The sequence below is a fragment of the Protopterus annectens genome, chromosome 9.part0, assembly GCF_019279795.1.
Source record: "Protopterus annectens isolate FY-2018-M chromosome 9.part0, PAN1.0, whole genome shotgun sequence".
In the NCBI taxonomy this organism is placed as follows: Eukaryota; Metazoa; Chordata; order Ceratodontiformes; family Protopteridae; genus Protopterus; species Protopterus annectens.
In genome coordinates this window covers 1,055,950,478-1,055,971,460 of record NC_056743.1, presented here as the reverse complement: position 1 = coordinate 1,055,971,460, position 20,983 = coordinate 1,055,950,478, and the positions used below count along the sequence as shown (strand labels likewise).

At 40.0% G+C, this 20,983-nt stretch overlaps 1 protein-coding gene across 1 annotated transcript in view; it reads left to right on the top strand.

The window, feature by feature from the left end:
• The window catches only part of LOC122811795 (nuclear receptor subfamily 1 group D member 2-like), a 327,820-nt gene extending 316,479 nt beyond the window's left edge, over window positions 1–11,341 (top strand). Inside the window, exon 8 of the mRNA XM_044083862.1 lies at window positions 6,216–11,341. Coding sequence (XP_043939797.1) covers window positions 6,216–6,412 — 197 coding nt within the window. The 3' untranslated portion in view covers window positions 6,413–11,341. The remainder of the gene's footprint in view (window positions 1–6,215) is intronic.
• The last annotated feature ends 9,642 nt before the right edge of the window (window positions 11,342–20,983 follow it).

Genomic DNA, 20,983 nt, shown 5'->3' with positions numbered 1-20,983 from the left:
TAGGGAACATAGTTTAACACCTAAAGATTCACTGTATACCTTTTGTGACTTGGTGTCAACTCATGTGTCTGCACCTCCAAGCAGTGGACCAATTTGTGATCCCAAATAGTCGCCCAACATCTGAATGCCCTTAGATTGTCACAGTGCACATCATTTGACCTCAGTTCACCCCCAAGGCTATGAGTATGGGAGTCTCTCATTTGGTCTCCTTGTGGGAAGGGGATTCTGAGGATTGTAAACTCCTTCTGTCGACTAAGGGCCATAATAATTAGATCTCCCATACCTCTGGGTCCCCCCTCCTTTTGAGAGAGACACATGGACTTGAGGTCCTCTCTGAACTGGCATGTTTCTTTCTGATTGAAAATGGCTGAACCAGTGCTTGGGAGGAAGGATATAGAGGCTTATGCTATGGACTCTGAAGTATTCAGATTTAGCTCCCTTGTGCTTAGAAAATTAGGGATACTCTCTGAAACTCCACATGGAGTGGAATGGCATCCTGTCTAAGCATCCCAGGCATATTTCCTTGCGATATTTTCAGATCAGCATGGATCCCAGAGGAAGCATAATGTCCCATTTTTGCTGATGGATACGCAGCGGCGTTTCATATAATTCTGCCTGTGATTTTTTACTTTATTGATGATTTGGCCAGGACATGGGATTAAAACTGTGTTCCAGTGTCATAGCTTAGGTTTTCAGCCTTCAAAGATAAGATGATACAGACCATTTTACATACCTCATGCTAGAGTCCTGTCCTGTGACGGCAACCTTCCCAAGGTTAGTTTGAACACCAATAGAGAAAACAGACAACCTGATTGTGTGGGGTGTCAGTGATGCCCCCCCCCCCAAACAGAATAAACTTCTTTCCTCCTCCTGGTATAGCTCTTGAAGTTTCTCATGAGGCAGATTCTGTAGGCATCATTACAACAGTCTTGACTAACCCTCTCCCTTCCACTGGTCATCTGTTGGAGGCTACTTCTCTACTTTTGTCCTGTCATGGAAAATCATGAATGAATAATCAATGTTTTCTGACCATCATATTAGATAGGCACATCTTTAAAGATTTTTAAGTTATCACCTACAAAGATCTCCAATAAGATATCAGTCACTTTTTGTAGAGCACCTAGTACAGATCAAGGCTGTACTCTTCATGTGGGGCTATACAGCCTGTTCCTGTTTCAGAGAGGGTCATGAATTTCTGTCTCTGCAACTTGGGTTCATAGATGATTATTAAGCTATTTTCTACAGAGACCTTTTTAAGACTAGCCATGCTTCCCTAATGTATCTGGCAAGTTTGATACCTTAGGGTTATTTTAAGGGGTATATGTAGGCTTAGACATGGGTGCTGAAGCATTCACAGACTGCTTCTATCTATTAGAGACATAGGTGCTACACCAGGGGTAAATGTCGGATTCCCCATCCACTGTTCCAAGCTACATTTCAGTTGGATCTGAAGCATGTTCCAGAGAAGGGGTAGTTTATGAGACAGACTTGTCTCTCTAACATATCCTGTTAATGTGTTGATAAGGTTTTAGGTGCCAAGATTGAGTAATTCTGATGCTGTTTGTTTTGTAGATGTACAACAGGTCCATCAGAGTGGGATTAGAGGATGCTTTGTAGGGCAGGCATAGATCGCCTATCAGTAATCTGTAGACAAATTAGTACTGCGAGAGAACTTAGACATAACATATCCTTCCTTACAAGTTGCACAACACAGAATGATTTTCTTAGTAATGTAGACAGGTGATGGTCAAACATCAGATTACTGTCTACATGCTTTTAAAACTTCCTGACCACTGGATCTATTGTTCCTTGTTCTGAACGAGGTGGAAGCGTGCCATCTGATTTTGAGTCTCAGCGACTTTAGTGTGCTCATTCAGTATGTTGGATTCTAAATAGAAGCTGTGCCTGCTACACAGAGTACCTATATAGTGTCACTGGACATGATAGACACCGCTAAGTACATCAGCTTGTGAGTTAGCACAAGAAGTTTCTTCAGTATGCTCCAAATGGATATTGGTTTCAGAACAAAGCGCTGCCATTTAGAGTATTTTCCACATCTTCAGTGCTTACCAAAGTGCTAACCACTAGCAAAAACGTCTTGAAGAAGAATGCCTTTCTTGTGTTGATTTTCTTGGGTTGCTGACTTCCTTTTGCCCTGTCAAAAGACTACATGTAAGTGATCTTTGCTTGAGACTTTCATGAGGGTCACCATAAAAAGGCAAATGTGTTGTCTTCTCCTAACAGAGAGGTTTGCCTTTACCAAAGCAGAGTGTTATATTTTTCATTGCTGGGCATTTTTTTTTTAAATTTTAGCACACACTGTTTTTTTTCAGTTGTTGTCTTTGCAGTCTGCCTGAGATCACAGAGGAGGGTGCAACACAAATACTTTTGAGACCTACTTGGTCTCATGCTGGTCATTGTATTGACAGTCCCTCTCACATACCTTCAGATGAATGTGCTACTTGGCCTCATCTTTCTCTTCTGTTGTGCAACCACATTGATAAATGAGTGTTGCCAGAATGAAGTAAATTTGACAGTACCAGTCTAGCTATCTACTGTTTTTTTTTTAATTACAGCAATTATGGCAGACCCTTAACCAGAGAATATTAAACTCATTATAAAGTGACATGTTTATCTGTCCTCATTTTAACAAAGCACTACAGTGTATCTTCAGTTCCTAGAACAAGGAGGCCATTTGGCAGAGTGCTGTGACAAGATATTGATTGAGATCCTCTGAATAAAAAGTTTCTATTACCTTGGAGTGGTGGGTGTCTCTGGTTACTGCTATTGTAAGGAATTTATATACTTGCTGTAAAAGCTTTTCAGAATAAGACAGTACTGTTATGTGGGGTACTCACCAGAGCAGTACAACTTTAACTCTCTACTCTTCCTCAGGGTTCATTCTCCAGCCATACTTTCAAAAAAGGGAAACCAGCCTGGAAATTTATTTAAAAGTATCTCAGAAGCAGAGTAGAAAACTATGTATGAGATGCTAGTGTCATAGAGACCTAAGGAAACTATTTTAAGTTCAATTCGATACACAGGTTATGTAAGTACCACACCCTACTAAATTCAATAGAAAATAGTAATTCACACCTAAAAAAAATTGGAGATCTGTCCTGAATGTTAGTCATTCCAAGTTGCAAGGTGGAAAAGGAATAGTAAGTGACTGAAGTCTTTGAACAGAAAAGGTTCACTTCCTGGTGGGAAAATTGAACTAGAAAGGACATAATTATTGGTTAAAACAGAAGGAATTAAGGATGTATGTACAGATGAAGGAACCATTAGCAAACGATATTCATGCCAGTACGGAGTTTAGCATTGAGGGATAAGAAAAACAAATGCAAAGATGTTTAACTTGTTAAGGTGTGGGATTTTAAGGGGGTAGATTAGACTGACCTACAGAAAGAGCTCAGAGATGTGTTTGGGGTCTAGAAGCAGACAGAGGAAGTGAATATGTTATGAGAGTGGACCAGTGGCAGATTATGCATTCATGGTTTTGAGCAAGAGGCAAAAAGACCAGTGTTGATACAAAGGAATGTAAGATTAGCAATTTAGGCAGAAAAGGGGCACACAACACATCGGTTGTGAGGTACATAAGGTACAACATAGGCAGCATGCAAGAATTTGGCAGAAGGGGAGCAGATGCTTTTTTTTAAATATATTGTAGAAAGGAGAGAAAGGAGGATGGGAGAAATAGACCCAACCAAGATAACCTGCAAAGCTAGTGGTGATGTGTAGAGGGTGAGTTAATGGAAGACCGTAAAAAAAAAAAAAAAAAAAAAAAAAAAAAGAATTAAATGAATGTTTAACTTTGGCCTTAAAAAAGGGAAGAGAGAGTGCTGTACTTGAGGTGAGATAGGATAGATTAGGGAGTGCACTGTATGGACATTAGGATAGAGTGAGAACGGGGTAGTGGACAGACAGGTGGATATGTAAAGGGAGGATGTGAAAAGGGACTACATGGGCTCTGTCTTTTGGTTCTTAGTGTTTTGCTTGATACCTTCTTGGAGATTTTCAACAGATCACTAGCTAGTGTGCAAGTGCCTTTGTATAAGATGGAAAGCAGGGAATAACCATGAAACTGCAGAGTGTTTATGCTAGCAAACAATGCAGGTAATGTCATGGAGATACTCCTACAGAAAAGGCTGTTTGAGACAAATGACCAGTGCAGGAAATTTCATGGAGAGACTCTTCAGGGAAAGGCTAGTTGAGGACAACAATCAGCATGGGTTTGTGACCAGAAGGAGGTGTCAGGTAAGCCTGATCCATTTTATTTCTAGGTAACAGGAAGACGTGTCATGGGCATAGTAGTAGATATATAGTCTACCTAGACTTCAGTTATTTTTTTTGTCTCAGTCCCCTATACATAGCTGCTATAAAAACTGCAGGGGTTGCAGGTAGGACCAAGACTAAATAGACTGATGCTCAGTTGACAGGTAGGACACTTAGGGCTTTGCAGTCATTGACATAATGCCAGGAATAAGCAAAATGATTAAGGGAGCAATAGAGAGGGAAGATCCTGGGTGCAATAATCGTCAGTGTGATCTTTTGGGAATATCTGTGAGAAGAGAGTAGTGGATCAAACTCTTTGCTGATTACATTTAACAGGTGCAGCAATGGGAAATAAAAGAAGATTGTAGAAGAGCTGATCATGTGGTCAGAAAGATAACACATGAGTTCATAGCTGATCAATGGGAAGTATTGCATTTCACACCAACATTTTTGTAACACATCAGCTTGGGGAGTGGAACTGATAATAGCACTTACACTATGGTGGCATCTGGTATGAAGAAGCCCGTGGAAGCACCAACGTAATGTAGAGACTCCTGTAGAAATTCAGAGACTTTAATAAAGTTAAAACCATGATAAAAATACAGATAAGTACTTTCATCTTTTCTCAAACTTCATCAGATAAATTTTAATTTCCATCAGTCCCCTATATAGACGACACTAGCTAGGTCACATAAGACACGCCTCCTTTTTAAAATATGTGACCTAGTTAGTGTATATACACAGGACTGTTGGAAGTAAAAATTTATCTGAATTTCTACACGAGTCTCTACACTACATTGGTGCTTCCATAGGTTTCTTCATTTTTGTTTAGGCATCTGGTATGGTTATAATTCTTTCTTGCACTCTGAATTCAGATAGACTACTACTCAGATTTAAGAACCAGTCAGAATTCAGTGTGAAAAAGGATGCAATCATGCCAGGCATGCTTTACCCCTACATTAAAATATGTATCTGCTCTGGGAGTAATAATGGCATTATAACATGGTCCAAAACCAAGAAACTGTGATTTTAGGAGCATCTTTTATTAAAGCTCTTGTTAGAACCACAGGACAGCCAACACATGAAGGATTCTTTATTTCTGTTTCTAAAATTGTTTTAAACGTGATTTGGGGGCACAATTCCTTTACTGTCAAGAAGTGTTTTGTGAAAATAAGGAATCCAATATTTGATCATGTATTATTTGCCTACCTTCTGTATTTTTCTGTGAATCCCCATTTCCAGAATGATGATCTAGAATGGATGAATTGTTCCTTCATTTTTTTAAAATAGTATGGGGAGATGGAGTTCACCACTACAGAATTTTCTAGGATATCTTTCAAAAATAAGATGTGCTATCTGCAAAAAAAATAATAATAATAAATAAATAAATTAAAATAGTTCACGTGAGATTTTTAATACACCAGTATTATTGCCTTGCAGTCATTAGTACAGGAATATAGCAGCATGCATGCAGATTCTGTGAGTGTGGTATTAGCAGACATAAAAATAGATCCTTCTGTTTTCAGAGCTGCTTCGCCTGAGTACAACTGTAGGACTTTACAGGTGAATTACAGTAAGTGCTGCAGTGCTTACAGAGGAAATAAACCACAAACATTTGACATTTTCTACTTGGAAAACCATGTGGTTTGGCAACCAGTTTTGGTATGCTGCTTTTCTTCCAGTTGCTTGAATTCCCCACATTAACTCGGTAAGAAAATATGACTGAATTGCTTAGAGCAGGACCATATTTAAGATATTATATTTCAACTGACATTCTCTGCATACACTGTTTGTTAAAATTTAAAAATGTAATTTGAGTGCTAGCAAGTCGCATTGCTTAAATTGAAAGGATGATAGGAATGTTTGTGCTTAAGAATATTTCTGGCAGATTTTTGTTGACTTCATTGTACTAGCCCTGTTGTGATATTTCCTTTTCACAGATCGTTCAGGCATTTCTAATGTTGAAGCGGTAGAGCATCTTCAGGAGACATTGATCCGAGCGCTGAGAACTGTTATTAATAGGAAGCACCCAGATGACTGCACCCGCTTCCCCAAACTGTTACTCCGACTTCCTGACCTTCGGACCCTCAATAACCTACACTCTGAAAAGCTCCTTGCCTTTCGTATCGATCCCTGATGTGGGCAGGAAGAGACAGTATAAGAGCATGACAAAATATCTGTATTACAGACAAATTTTGGTGAAATATATAGCATCATGGTTTCTCCACCACCTTTATTACTAACATAACAGACCTTGTACCAGATGGCTACATAACTTTGACTTTGGAAAAAAGTTGACTGCATTCTCATGTATTGACTGTGCATGTCTCATAGCGTACTTCATGAAGGATTTTCTTGCTATCAGGTTAACAAAACAGCATCAGCATTTGGTCTGAGCACTCAGGGTTCACACCATCTTGTACATAGAATTGTACATATGTTTTTCCTGAAAGAGGACTTGACACACACACATTCAGTTTTGATAATGCTTCTAAGAGATGGCTAGCAATTTTTCCTCTGTGACAATACTTTGCATGCAGCTGATTCATGTTACAATTTTGCTAATTTAATTTTAGATAGGGTATTCAAACTTGACTTTTGTACCCTCATAGTTGCACATGCATCCCACCCCCCCCCCCGAGTTGTACAGTTTGTTTAGCATCTGAACATCACTTAGATGTGTATTCATATGCTAATTAGATTAGTAGTTATTCCTTTCTAGTTAATGAACCTAAAAAAGTCTTTAAATAATATCACAAATTTTTGTCTCACTAATCATTCATTAAGCTTATTTTTTTTGCAATGAAAATCTGCTTATTAATTTCAACATACTTGTTTTATAAAATTAAAAATGCCTTCGGACTATCTTTTCATTCATATCACATGGAATTAACATAATTTCCTCGATTTGACACCTTTTCTATTTTGATATTTGGATGTGTTGTACCAAAAGATCTTGCACTGACATAAAAAGGAGATTTACTATCATGTTACTAAAAAGGCAAATGCAGCATGAAGGAGATGGGTAGAGGATGTTAAGTAGTAATGAAGCTAGGGAGTTGTTTAGTAGATGCATGTATAATTAATATATATATGCTATGTGGGACTGTGTAATGGGTATAGTCGTGTGACTACAGATGTGGGAGGTGGATTGCTTTAATGGTAAGGATCAAAGAGAATGCAGTGATTTATAGCAAGATGATGATGATGACGACTACCTAATGCAGGGGATGGGTAGTACTGGGAAGGAAAGTACATCTGGGGTACAAGGTATGCATCAATTTTGACAGAATTGGTATTATAGTGGGGGAAGGGTATGGTGACTGTAAGTGAAGATATAGCAGTCAATAGAGTTCAGGAAGGTGTACGGCTTTAAGAGCAGACAATAAGGTAAACATCAGAGATGGTGGGTAGAGAAACCTATAAACAAGGGGAAAAATGGAGACGAGGAGAAGTAGAAGGAAATTCGTCACAGGACAGCTATATATCCACAAATACATTATTGTAAGAAGTAATACTCAAATGCATGTTTAAAATGCCCACAGATTAGTAAAGGGACATGAGGAATTAGATCATAATATGATGTTATGTACAATAATACCAAATTCAGGCATGTATTCCAGGTAGAAATGAATCATTAAAATACATTCTTCTGTTATTTGGTCAGTTTAAAACTGGAAAGGTAATGTTCATAAATTAATAGAGCATTCTTATTGGAAGAAAAAAAATAATTATGATAGATGGACTCTGAGCATGGATGATACACATCTGAGTTGGTTACAACCGTAAGGACAGATGAAAATTTTCAGTAGGTAAATGTAAGGACGTGGTTGATCTTTTTGGGGGATGCCCATGTAACTGTTAGGATGTGGCTGATTTCTTTGGGGAATGGCACACGTAAATGTAAGAATCTGGCTGATCTCTTTGGAGATGGCACAAGTAAGTGTAATGACATGTCTGATCTCTCTGGGAGATGGCACAAATAAATGTAAAGATGTGGATGATCTCTTTGGGCATGGGACAAGTAAATGTAAGAATGTGGCTGATCTCTTTGGAGGAATGGCACAAGTAAATGTAAGGATATGGCTGACCTCTTTGGTGGATGACACAAGTAAATGTAAGGACGTGGCTGATCTCTCTCAGGGATGGCCCAAGTAAATGTAAGGATATGGCTGATTTATTTTGGGGATGGCACAAGTAAATGTAACAACGTGGCTGATCTCTTCTGAGGATGGCATAAGTAATGTTTACTGCGCCAGTAGTAAGACTTCATAGGCAGTTGATTGTCATTTTGGAGTCTGAGGAAACTGGTTCTAAGGTTTGGATAATTCAAATGTGAGAAAACAGAAAATTGTAGTTTTAATAGCAGCAACTGGAAATATATGGCATATATAGAGAAAGAGAACAGAACAGAGCAAATGGTTAAGTTATAGTTTCTGCAGACCATCTTACTAGAAAAGGTGTGTAAATGTGATGTCATGACATGAAGGATTGAGAAAATCTGTTTTCTAAACATGAGCAGGACAGCCATTGTAAGTGTTTTTTTCCCCTTTACTTCCAGATAGACCTATTAAGTGCTTAATGAATTTTTCAATATCTTTAAATGTTACATTTGCAATTACTGTATAGTTACTTCTAGTGACATAAACTTACCTTTTTATAAATTAGGAGTACATTGTGGGGTGTATATTACTTTGTGAGTTCTAAGGGTTTACTATTCTATAAAAAGAAAGGGGACACAGCAGGGGATCTGAACAAAACAAGAGGTAGATGTTCATGCAATACAAATGTCAATACCTTGAAGTTTAGGGTGAATTGGCCACATGCCGTGCTAATGGATCAATCCATTGACATTACAAGCATGACAAAATATAAGCCCCAGGAAACAAGGACCCATATGATGCTTTTGGAATTTAGGTTACACTGGAGAATATTAATGTAAGTGAAGAGTGGTAAAAGATGTACCAGAGAGGAAGTGGTGGATGGTGAATGAGCAGTGAGACTTAACAGGAAAGGAGAGGGATCCTTGGAAGATGCTCACAGTGTACTGTTCAGCAGGGGCAGAGAAAAGGACAACAATAGACATGGAAGATGCGCAAAAGAAAACAAATACTGCAAAGGTGGTGCCTCTCCATGTTACAGCAATAAATGGGGGGTATTATTACCAGACTATGGTAAGTGAGGGGGGTGAGGACCTCCCACTGGATGTTTCAGAAACTGTGCTGGTCTTCACCCTCTCTACTGAAGAAGGGATTAATGGAGCATGTAGGCAGCAAAGATCATTATGGAGAGTGGGAGTTGCAGGGTAATAAAGAAACTGATCTGAGGTTTGAAGATAGATGTTTATCTGTTGAGCAGAAAAATAATCACTCATACCCACTGAATGGAGGGGATATGGGTGACATTATAGTTGTGATAGCGACACATACAAGTGTGTAATGTAATAGGACTGTAAGATATGGGCTAGGAACAGGTACCAGCTTGGCTGAAATGGGGAGGAGGAAGAAAGGATGGCTGATAAGGGTGTAAATGGATAGGAAGGTGTATTAGATGGAAATATTAACTCTGTGAGGGTGAGAAAAAGGCAGCCAGTAATATACTGAGAATAAAGTCTGTATCTGAGAGACATTTGTTTTGTGGGGATTCATATGGTCATCAAGTGTTCCGTTAATGCATGTAGGACCACAAAAGGATTCAGCCAAAGCTTAGTCTAGTTGGTAGGAAAAGGCCTGAGAAAGATAGGGATTATTCACATCTGCTTTCACAAAGGAACAAGAGGGCTGGTTTGCTAGTGTGGAAGAGATCACTTGTAAATGGACAAGAATGGACTTTTTAGAGTACTAACAGCTGAAGAGGAAGAAAATGATCTCATGTTTGTGAGAACTGACAAGGGACAAAAGTCAATTTGTTTACATGAGTGCACGAGTTATTGCAGATATTTGGACATGGCTGATGACAATACTGCAAAGAAGTTTTGGATTCTAAATATTGACAACAGCTGTGGTATTTCACAGGGGATACTGGGCTAATCAGATTTATTAAGTTAATATTTGTTACCTGGGTAGGTGACCCGGTTTGTGTACCCTTTTCAGCCATGATCTGGGCCATACAAAGACTGTAGATATAAAGAAACGGTAATACAATTATTATGTGAATACACATATAAAACCAATTGCTTGCCCCTTCACTGACTAAAAATACAAGAAAAAAATATGATTGTGCCTTGATAGGATATCATAAGCATTAATTCAATAGAGGTTTTGCCAGGCCAATCTGCGATAGTTGTGTGATTGGACTTTATCAGTGGTAATTAAAGCCAAACCGATGATCTGTCACTTGTGGAGTTCTGCAACACCTCTGACACCCTGGTTTGCAACAGGCTGATGATGAAGGTAAAGAACTTTGTGATGGGACACAGATTGGTATAGCTGATAGAGAACCTGGTAAATGATAAGAAACAAAAGGTAATGACTAGAGCTGAAGTGTTTGCTGAGAAGCTGACCATTAGATGCAGTTCTCTTCATCATGTTTGTATCTAACAGATTGATCCTGGTCTGCAGTCCCATCTCGTTACTGAAATCCCCTAACAGGTGCTGTGGTATAGAATGGGATAGACAACAACCTTCAGCAAGATGTGGTAAACCTGGCAGGGTGAACAGCTGTGAGAAAGCTTGGGTGCAATATAGCAGGAGACGTGCATGCACATTTGAATGTAACGCATAGTCTAGGCAGAGTACATATACAGAAAAATAGATCTGGAAATGGCCGCCACTTCTAAGCTCAGATGTGCAATATAGAATAAGCTGGGTGTGATTGGGCCAGTGCATTTTTGTGTTACATAATATGAGGGAAGATGTTAAGGAATCAGATTTCATGCTTACACTGCACAGGACATTCATAATTCTGTACATTGACTACCAGTTACCCTTCTGAAGGGCATAAAGATAAAAAAGACATCTAGCTTGTGGAACAAGTTCAGAAGAGAGAGACTAAAAAGTGAGGGAAAAATTAAAGTTTCATAGTTTAGTACTAGGCTATCTGCCCTGAGGCATTTGCAAGCCTAGCCGTAGAGATGTGGCTTTCACCACCCTATGTAGTGGTACTAAGGTGTATAGAATAAATTTAGAATACTGTGCCTTTGTCTAGTAGTGACACATTGAAGACCCCCTTACTTATTAAAATTAGTTTATTGTGCCTCTGTTAAGTAGCGATACAGGGGTGACCCCCGGGGTAAACCTATGATCTCCCATCCACTCATCAAGATTTCTCTTGAAGAGAGACAGTGAGGGGCTCTGCCTAACATGGACTGGGATTTTGTTCCAGAGTATGGGAAGCCTCTGAGTTATGAATCTGTCTCTCCAGCATGTTCTATTCATGTTTGTACTGAGGTTTAAATCTTTGGCTCTCGTGGTTCTTATGGATTTTGATTTTTTGAGGTGGAGCATGTCCATCAATTCCTGGTTGGACATGGCCTTGTATGTCAGGCACAGATCACCTCTGAGCAGGCGGTATGCTACTGAATAGAGCTGGAGTTTCTTTAGCCTGGCAGCATATGACATATGTTGGAAACCCTTGATCCTCTTGGTGAGGTACTTCTGGGGTCTCTCCAGCTGTTGTAAGTGCCGGGTGAGGTACATACCAAATTGGGCATTTTACTCAATCATGGGCCTGATAAGGGAGGAGTACAGGGGCACGATGACCTCCTTTGATTAGATGTGAACCCCTTCATGATAAGGTGGGCAAGGTAGAAAGTCTTTCTAACCACTTTGGCAACGTGGGTGTCAAATGAGAGGTCACTATCAACTTGGGTCCCCAGGTCTCTGATTACTTTTTCGGTACTTAGTGGGTTACTGTCTATGTGATAATTTGTGGGTATTTTGTTTTTCCCAAAGGGGATGACTATACATTTCTTGGTATTCAGTTTAAGGCCGTGATTCTGGCACCAGTTGTCCGTTTCGGTGAAGCCTTTCTGTAGGATGTATGTGTCAGCTGGTGTATCGACTATGGCGCCTAGTTTGCAGTCATCTGCAAACTTTGTCAGCCACAACCCTCCCATGTTTGCTTTCACATCTGAGAAGTAAATGCCGAACAAGAGGGGTCCCAGGACAGAGCCCTGTGGGACACCACTTGTGACTGGCTTTGAGTCTTACATGGCTCCCGAAATCTTGACTTTATGGGTTCTGTTCTTTAGCCAGTTTGCAACCCATCTTGTGACATATGGATTTACTTTTAAGCTGTTTAGCTTTTCTATGATCCCTGAGTGAGGTATTGTGTCGAAGGCTTTAGCCAAGTCCAGGTAGGCTGTATGGGACTGCCTTGCCCTCATCAATGGCTCTAGTGACTGTTTCGAAAAAGTCAACCAGGTTCAAAAGGCAGGATCTGCCTTTTACAAAGCCGAACTGGGTGGGATCAAGTGTCTGTAGGTCCCCAATGTCGTTGTTTATGAGTTCCATAATAATTCTTTCCATAGCTTTGCAAACCAGGCTGGTCAAGCTTATGGGGCGGTAGTTCCCAGGGTCTGTAGTGGAGCCTCCCTTGTGGAGTGGTACCACTCTTGCTGTACACCAGTGTTCAGGTATGTATCCTGTAGTAAGGCTAAGGTTAAATAACATTTTTATATGCGGGTTTAGCTCCTCTTGGAGTTCACGTATCACACAGCCGGGGATACCATCAGGTCCCATAGATGCTGTGTTTTTTGCTTTGTTGAGGGCGGTTGTCACCTAGACATCAGAGATGACAGGGAGGTTACATTCAACTGGGATGAGTATTTCTTCTTTTGGAGGTGATGGAGGGAAGAAATTTGCACTGAACCTGTCTGCCAGAATGTTGGCAATATCTGTGGGTTCGGTAATTTTTTTGTCGTTGTGTACTAACTCTGAGCATATCTGAGTGTTTCCACCCAGGTTTCTAACATAACTGAAGAATGCCTTGTAGTTATCTTTAGTGTCCTTGGCGATTTTTCTCTCAAAGTTGGCCTTGGATATTTTTATGAGAGAACATAGCTTTCTACTAGTGCTGATCAGAGATGCCTTCCCTTTATGGGATTTTGCTCTGTCTTGCAGTAGCTTCCTTCTTTTGTTATACAATTTGTTTATGGCTGGGATCCACCAGACAGGATGCTTTCCTTTGGTGGAGAGGGTCTTGGTTTTATTTGGGATTGCACGATCCATGCATTCTTGGAGATGTCCGTAGAAAGCATTTGTGTAGGATTCAGCATTGTGGGATGTGGTTTCCATTGGCCCTGAGGGCTTAAATGATACCATCTCAGTCTTGAGAAGTGTAAAGTCAGCTTTTGAGAAGTTTCTCACTGTAGTCTTTTGTGCTGGGGGTGGAGGTGGTAAATGTATATCCAGGGTGATTAGTTTGTGGTCAGATCTCACCAGTGAGGGCAATACTTCCGGTGTGGAGCATTTTGTCCCCATGTTTGTGATGATCAGGTCTAGTATATTATCCCCCTTGTGGGAGAGGTGACTAGTTGTTCCATTGCATTTGAGTTTATGAATTCCAGGAACCTTTGGGCTAGGGTGTTAGGGCTAGAATAGTGCACCCAGTCTATGTTAGGGTAGTTGAAGTCTCCCAATATGATGGTATTTGGTGAGACATTCATATCTTCCAATGCCTTCAGGAAGGCTGAGTGGGGTTCTTGAGATTGGGAGAGTGGTCTGTAACATGCAACCAGTCATATAGCAGTTTTGCCTATGGTTAGCTGCACCGGGATGGTCTCCGATGCTTCATGAGTTGCCACTAACCTAGAGGTGTGGGTGTCCTTGATGAATATGGACACTCCCCCTCCCTTAGTGGTTCGGCCTGGGTTTTGGGGCCGAAAAGCATGATCCGAGGTAAAGCCTGGTAGCGCTGGGGTGCTCTCAGGAGCCTTGAACCAGGTCTCGGTTACAGCGCAGACATCGATGTTTTCCATACTGAGGAGTGCTTCGAGAGCCTGCATCTTGAGATTTAGACTTCTGGCGTTGAGCAGCATTACCCTTAATTTTATTCCATTTTTGTTTTCTAAGGAGGTGGGTTCGTCTTTTGAGCCTTGCCTAAAAAAGGCACTATGGGGGTGGCAAGAGCCTTAGCCAATATCCGGAAGCCCAATGGTGACAGGTGCAAGCTGTCTCTTGCGGAGCAGCGTGGCTTGTCCAGCATGACATCACAAGCAGACAGACATTGGATCCCCCTAGAATGACACCAGTAATTGAGCCAATTATTAAAGCTGATCATCTTGTCTTTGTATTGTGGCATCATTCTTGGTGAGGGCAGGATGCTGCTCAGGGTCAGGGTCATACCAGCCTGGGCTACATAATCAGAGAGCTCCTCAATATCTCTATTCATGTAGTCCAAGGAGGTACGTCTCAGGTCATTCACGCCGGCATGGACAATGACTGAGTCATATTTGTACGTGCTTTTGAGTGACCTGAGTGTGTGTGTTATATGGCAGATCCTAGCCCCAGATAGGCAGCTTACCGTTGCCCTCTCCTTGCTCAACCTCAGTGTGTCTGACTATAGAGTCACCTATCACTAGTGTATCAGGCATAGTGTTTGGCCTTAAGGGCTGTGATTTATTGACACACTGATTTATTGAAGTATGTGTTGCATGTGTTATGTTTTGAGGTGGTGGATTTTTGGGTGTCTGCTTTGGGAGCCTCTGTTGTTTTGGTAAGTTTTTTAAAAGAGCCTCCGAGTATGTTTTTATGTTATGTGTTTAATTTGCAGTTGGGGTAGGTCTATGTGTGACTGGGTTTGCTGTGTGTGTGGTTACCTTCTCCTCCTGTCTGGTCTTGACAGTCCCGAGTTGAGAGAGTTCAGCCTCTAGTTTGGCAATATAGTTGCATCTCTCACATGTATTTGTGTTTGTTGGGAGGAGGAGAGGGTTGTCTGTGTACATGAGACAATTATAGCATTGTCTCAAGATTCCCAGATTAACCAGCTGAGCAGGAGAAGATGCTAGCAATCTACCACTCGACATGCTTTAATATTATGAGAGTGCTGTGTCTTTAAGGGAAGTGGTTGGGGTGGAAGGTGGAGGTTGAAGATTGAGGTGTTACTATTTTCTGCAGGTGACGTTTATCTAAACCAATCCATAATGGGGAATCAGAAACTGACAGGCTGAATATAGATGCTCACAAAAATATATTACTTTTTGAAAATACCTTAAATCTCTGTGGGACTGAAATGTGATAAGTATCTACAGAATATTCTGGCTAAACTCTTACTTCAGACCCAACACTGAGTGATCACTGTAAATCAGACTTAGAGTCATCATATTAAACAACCATGAAAGCCCATAAGGAACTATCAATGGTTAGCAATGAAACATGTCAAAATCAAAAGCCCCTGAGGCAGACCTACATCAACTAAACACCACTAAGCTTGAATAGCTGTCCTATTGACTGATACTTAAGGTTTGGAGCCAAAATCGCCAAGGATGAGATAAAGTACTCTGGGACCTATGGCTAGGGGATTTTAAGGCAGCATCTTGGAGAATGCTGCAACAATTTTGTATTGTTGTTAATGAGATCCTATGAAAATCATCACTAAGGACTGTGTTTTCTAAAGTATAGGGAACAGAACTGCCAGGGTGCCTTGCAAGAATAAACATTTGGTAAGCGTTTTTTTTTTTTTTTTTCAACCAGGTGCCCTTCAAAATGCAGTTCTGTAACTACATGGTTGCATCACTAAATTGTTCCTGGATGGTTCTGATTTCTGACTTGCATCATTTCCAGTTTCTACACACTGTTTAAATATTGTGTTGTCTCTGACCCACCCTTATTGAGTCCTAAAATCTGTTCCCAGACAGATGATCAGAAGTCTTACTAACAGTGCTAGTGTTACATTGCACTGCTTTATTCTGTCTTGGCTTGCTGTTGGCCTTGGTGCTTAAAAGATAATTGTCTCTAGGAGTATTTAAGTTCCCCAGCATAAAACAATTGACTTTACTAATTTATACAGTTGCCATTTTTGTAAACATGTTTACACTAGCTTTTTTTCTGAACTATCATAAAAGGCACATTATAATCACTCACTTTATTAGAAGGTTCTTTCAGCTAGCTGTATTTTAAGCCATACAAATTTTGTTTGCTGAAAATTAACTGCACTTTCTTCCTCTTATGTGACCGCTTTTTCATCATAATGCTGAAATAAATAAAGGTAGTAGTAATATGTGGTATGCAGTGATAATGCTAGGTTCATGAAAGGGAATTATACATCAGGATAGGCCAGTGATTATCACATCCAGCATTTATTTGGTTCAACCCTTGACAGAGAATCTTATTATCAGAATGGGATTTGATAACCACCCCAAACTGCAGTCATCAGCAAACTAAATTAACCCTATTCCGTTGACATTAGTTTTCATGTTAGAAAAGTGTACGTTAAAAGGAGGAAGGGCTTAAGACAAAACCCTGTGTAAACTGATGCAAGACAATAGGGTTGATAGTAAATGTGGATCCTCCCCCCTGCAGTTCTAAGTAGATCTGAATGCATAATAGGTGTATTATGTGGAATAGATGGAGTGCCATTACTAAATGTTGATTTCCCTGATGTTTTGGAAGGCCTGAAAGTCATACATTTTGCTGTTTAGGCTTCTGGCATTCATCAGTGCTACCATGTCATTATGTAGATTAGAATGTGCTATATTTGCATGTCCATCAGTGAACCCTGTCTAAGAAAATACTCTAGAGGCAGCCAGAGTTTTAGCCAGTGTGCAAAAAAAAAAAAAAAAAAAACATGATGTAAGAAGTACAGGTGGATCTGCTGACCTTATCTTCATATTTACTATTTAAAAACATTCTGTAAAAGCAAGGAAGAGTGGCAATTCAGTCACAGAATGTACTTTAAATACTGGCATGAATCTTAGTGATTGACATCATGGGTGGGGCCCTGCAGCTGTCACATGGCCCTAGGCAGGTTCCTAGTCATCCTACTGCAAGTTCCAGCTCTGCTGATATCAAAGCATAGTGTTACATACAACTGTAAACATGAGAGCTAAAAAATTGTATTATTTAAAATTGAGAGATAGGGATAACCAGAACTAGTGTTAAAAACCCTAATACTTTAACCAGCAACGATCAGGACACAAGAAAAAAAATTTGTATTGATGGCATCTTTAAGACTTGGAGGTAAAGTACCTTCCAACTTAAGTAGTCAAATCAGCTATTCCTTGTCAGGAGCCTTCTCCGTGTTTCCATTCAGAGAGAACAGCTTCAATTGTTCAAATACGTCAAAAACATTTTTTGAAGTATTTATCAAATGTATAATATTGAAACATTTTAATCACATGCAAATGCTCATATACATTTTAAATTGCATAGAAATGTTAACATACTCTGAAGGCTTTTACTTGTCGAGTAACATAAAAATCCACAAACAATACACTCTGCAACATACAAAGGCTGAAACTTAGAATGCTTGAAGTTGTCATAATCTCTTCCATCACATATTGAAAGAAAATTTGAGGAATTAGTGATAAACCTGCATTATTGGCAAACTCCTTGGTGTAACTGCCTTTCCTTTTCTGGGAAGTGCCAATGCCATTTGTCTCAACATCTTTGTTTTCCAGTAAATTTTTTAGGGAGTAAATCTATTAAAATTAAATTTTGGTTTAGGGCCTACAATGCCATATATTATGACTCTGTCATGTGGAACTGTACAAATTTAGTAGCTAAGTTCGCTAACATCAACACTGTTGACTAATCTCATATTAGTGACCTATACTTGAAGACCATTACTTGAGCTGGTGTTATGTAAGATAACAGAGATTTGTCAAGTGATGATCACTTGGAATACACAGTTCACTAAACAAACTAGAAAGACATTATTCAAAAATACATTTTATTTTATTGAACTTGCACAGAAATTCTCCTATATTTTAAATCAACCTTGAATAATGTATGACTTAGCCTGCATCTGCTCCTAAAAATGATAAAGGATTATCAAAATGTAGGTACATTATTGCTTGTAATGATTATTTTGAAAAATAATGGCACTCAATTCCCTATTATCCAAACTTCTATTGAGCTCATCATCAAAAAAGATCAAAGTATTTCAGGTAGGTGCCATTAAATTTCAGAAATGGATCCTATAATCTAGGATTTTAATCCTTTAGCCTACTTTGTGACTGAACAAGTCATGTAACCAGACAGTTTTATAGAACATTTGGGAAATTGAGCTAGGCTGCTTAGTGGCTTCCTGGTCTACTGGTGTACTGGCTACCTATAAACCCAGAGGTTAAATTTAAGTGCTATAAACACACTTCAAACTGTGCTGAGGTACAATCCTGTTTTTTTTTTTTAAGTAAAAATAAAACCTGGACCCCCTCCTAAACCGGGAATATTCAGGATCTATTCTAAGTCCAACCTCCTGCTATTAAGTGAGAACCTGGCAAAATTTCCCATACAAGCATGTTAATAGCTGCATAGAGGCAGCTGTACCCACTAGGAAGAAGTACAGAACTAACTCAAAAAAACAAGCTACCCTGGTGGAATATCAAAATCAATTGGATGTATAACAGGAGGAAGAAAATCACGGCAAAAATTAGGAGGTGCAACACCCAGCAGGATAAAATCACTGTCATCAAACTAAACAAACATCTCAGAGGACAAATATTCATCCAAAGCTAAATATAAGGTAAATTTGGCTACAGACAACCACAAAGCATTTTTTAGCTGTATCTGCAACCTCAAAGGCAATGCACAATTATGTGCAGAGCTCGTAAATGGAGCCACATACACTGAGCCAGATGATATAGCAAACTTCCTGGCTGATAAATTCAGCTCCAACTTTACTCCTCTCTCCCCCTCAACCTTCCCCCACAAAATATCATTAAATATAACTCTCCCTACTATCACTAGGGAACAGGTCCTTAATTCTCTCTCTAAGACCAAGAACACTGCATCAATGGACCCAGACAATATCCCAGGATGCCTTCTAAAGTGCATGAAACATGACCTGTCAGGGCCTCTGGAATTACTATTTAACTGTAGCCTCCAAACAGGCTTCTTGCCTCCATGAATGGAGAAAGGCAACAGTCATCCATCTGCACAAAGGTGGGCCATCTACAAACCTTGGAAACTACAGACCCATAAGTCTCACTAGTCTTATATGTAAAGCCATGGAAAGAATTATCATGGAGATGATCACTAGAGATATAGTAAACCTCCAGACACTGGATCCAACACAGTTTGGTTTTGTCAAGGGCAGATCATGCCTACTCAACCTGATGGGACTTCTTTGAGAAGGTCACCAAAGCAATGGATGAGGGCAAAATTGTTCACACTGCCTACCTTTACCTGGCCAAGGCATTTGACACAATACCCCACTGTAGCATTGTTGACAAACTCAGGAGATTAGGTACAAAACCGTATGTCACCCAGTGGATAGCCAACTGGCTCACAGACAGGACCCAGGAAGTTAGAATTGGGGAGTTCACCTCTACAAAGTGGCCAGTCATAAGTGGAGACCTCAGGGATCAGTCCTTGGACCACTCCTTTTTGGCATTTACTTCTCAGAAATCAAGGCCAATGTCAGTGGTCTCTGGCTTAGTAAATTTACAGATGATTGTAAATTAGGAGCTGTCATTGAATCTCATACTGACACAAATGTTCTCCAGGAGGGGCTGACACAGGCAAACAACTGGTGTCAGAGCCATGGACTAAAACTAAATGCCAAGAAATGCATAATAGTGTCCTTTGGGAAGTCATCAATCCCTGGTAACTATCATATTGACAACACACCCCTTAGAGTTGACCCAATAGTCAGGGACTTAGGGACACACATAGATAGTAATCTAACCTTTGATTATCATGTGTCTTCAGTGGTGAGGAAATCATTCTATGTTGTGCAAGTTATAAATAAAGGTGTGGCATCTAAGTCCAAGGAAGTCATTGTTCCATTGTATATGACATTCATCAGACCTATCTTTGAGTACAATGCCCTCTTTGGTATATATCTAACCAGGAATATCCAACAACTGGGACATCCACAGAGGTTCCTCACCAAAAGAATACAGGGCATAAGTAATATGTCCTATGCTGACCGCACCAAGGCCCTATCCCTGTATTCTGTCTCCTACAGGCTTTCGAGGGGAGATCTATGCCTGGCATACAGGGCATTGTCAGACCCCACTCTGATGGACCTCCTGCATATCCACAAAACACAGTAAAAGAATTACCCGTTCTAAAGACTTAAACCTTGCTTGTGATATAAATAGGATCTGCTGAAGAGATAGGTATGTATCCCAGAGACTACCCTGTCTATGGAACAGGCACCCCATCCATGTAAAGCAGAGTTCCTCCCTAATCCAATTCAAGTGCAACTTGGACAATTGGATGGGAAACTGGAAATTTATCCCTGGTTTGGCACCTATGTCTCTAATGCAAACAGGTAACTTGTAAATGGTTCATCTCCCAGGCCCATGCTTACACTTCTCAAGGGTGTCAGAACTTGTTAGAGATTTGGGATGCATAGCTAGGCTTAAAAAAGGCCCTTGTGTTCATTAGCCTAGTAAACACCTATGAAAAATTTGTTATACACAAAGTAGGCATATTTCCCTTTATGATTCTTGAACTAAAAGTTAAACAAGTGCTCACTCTGTAGTTTTACCAACTGCAAGATTAGCAAAAATGAGAGCCCTGGAAGACCTCATGGCCACCTGCAGTTTTTTTTTGTAGTAATCTTCATTCAACATAAATTAATTCTTGGTTAGAATCAA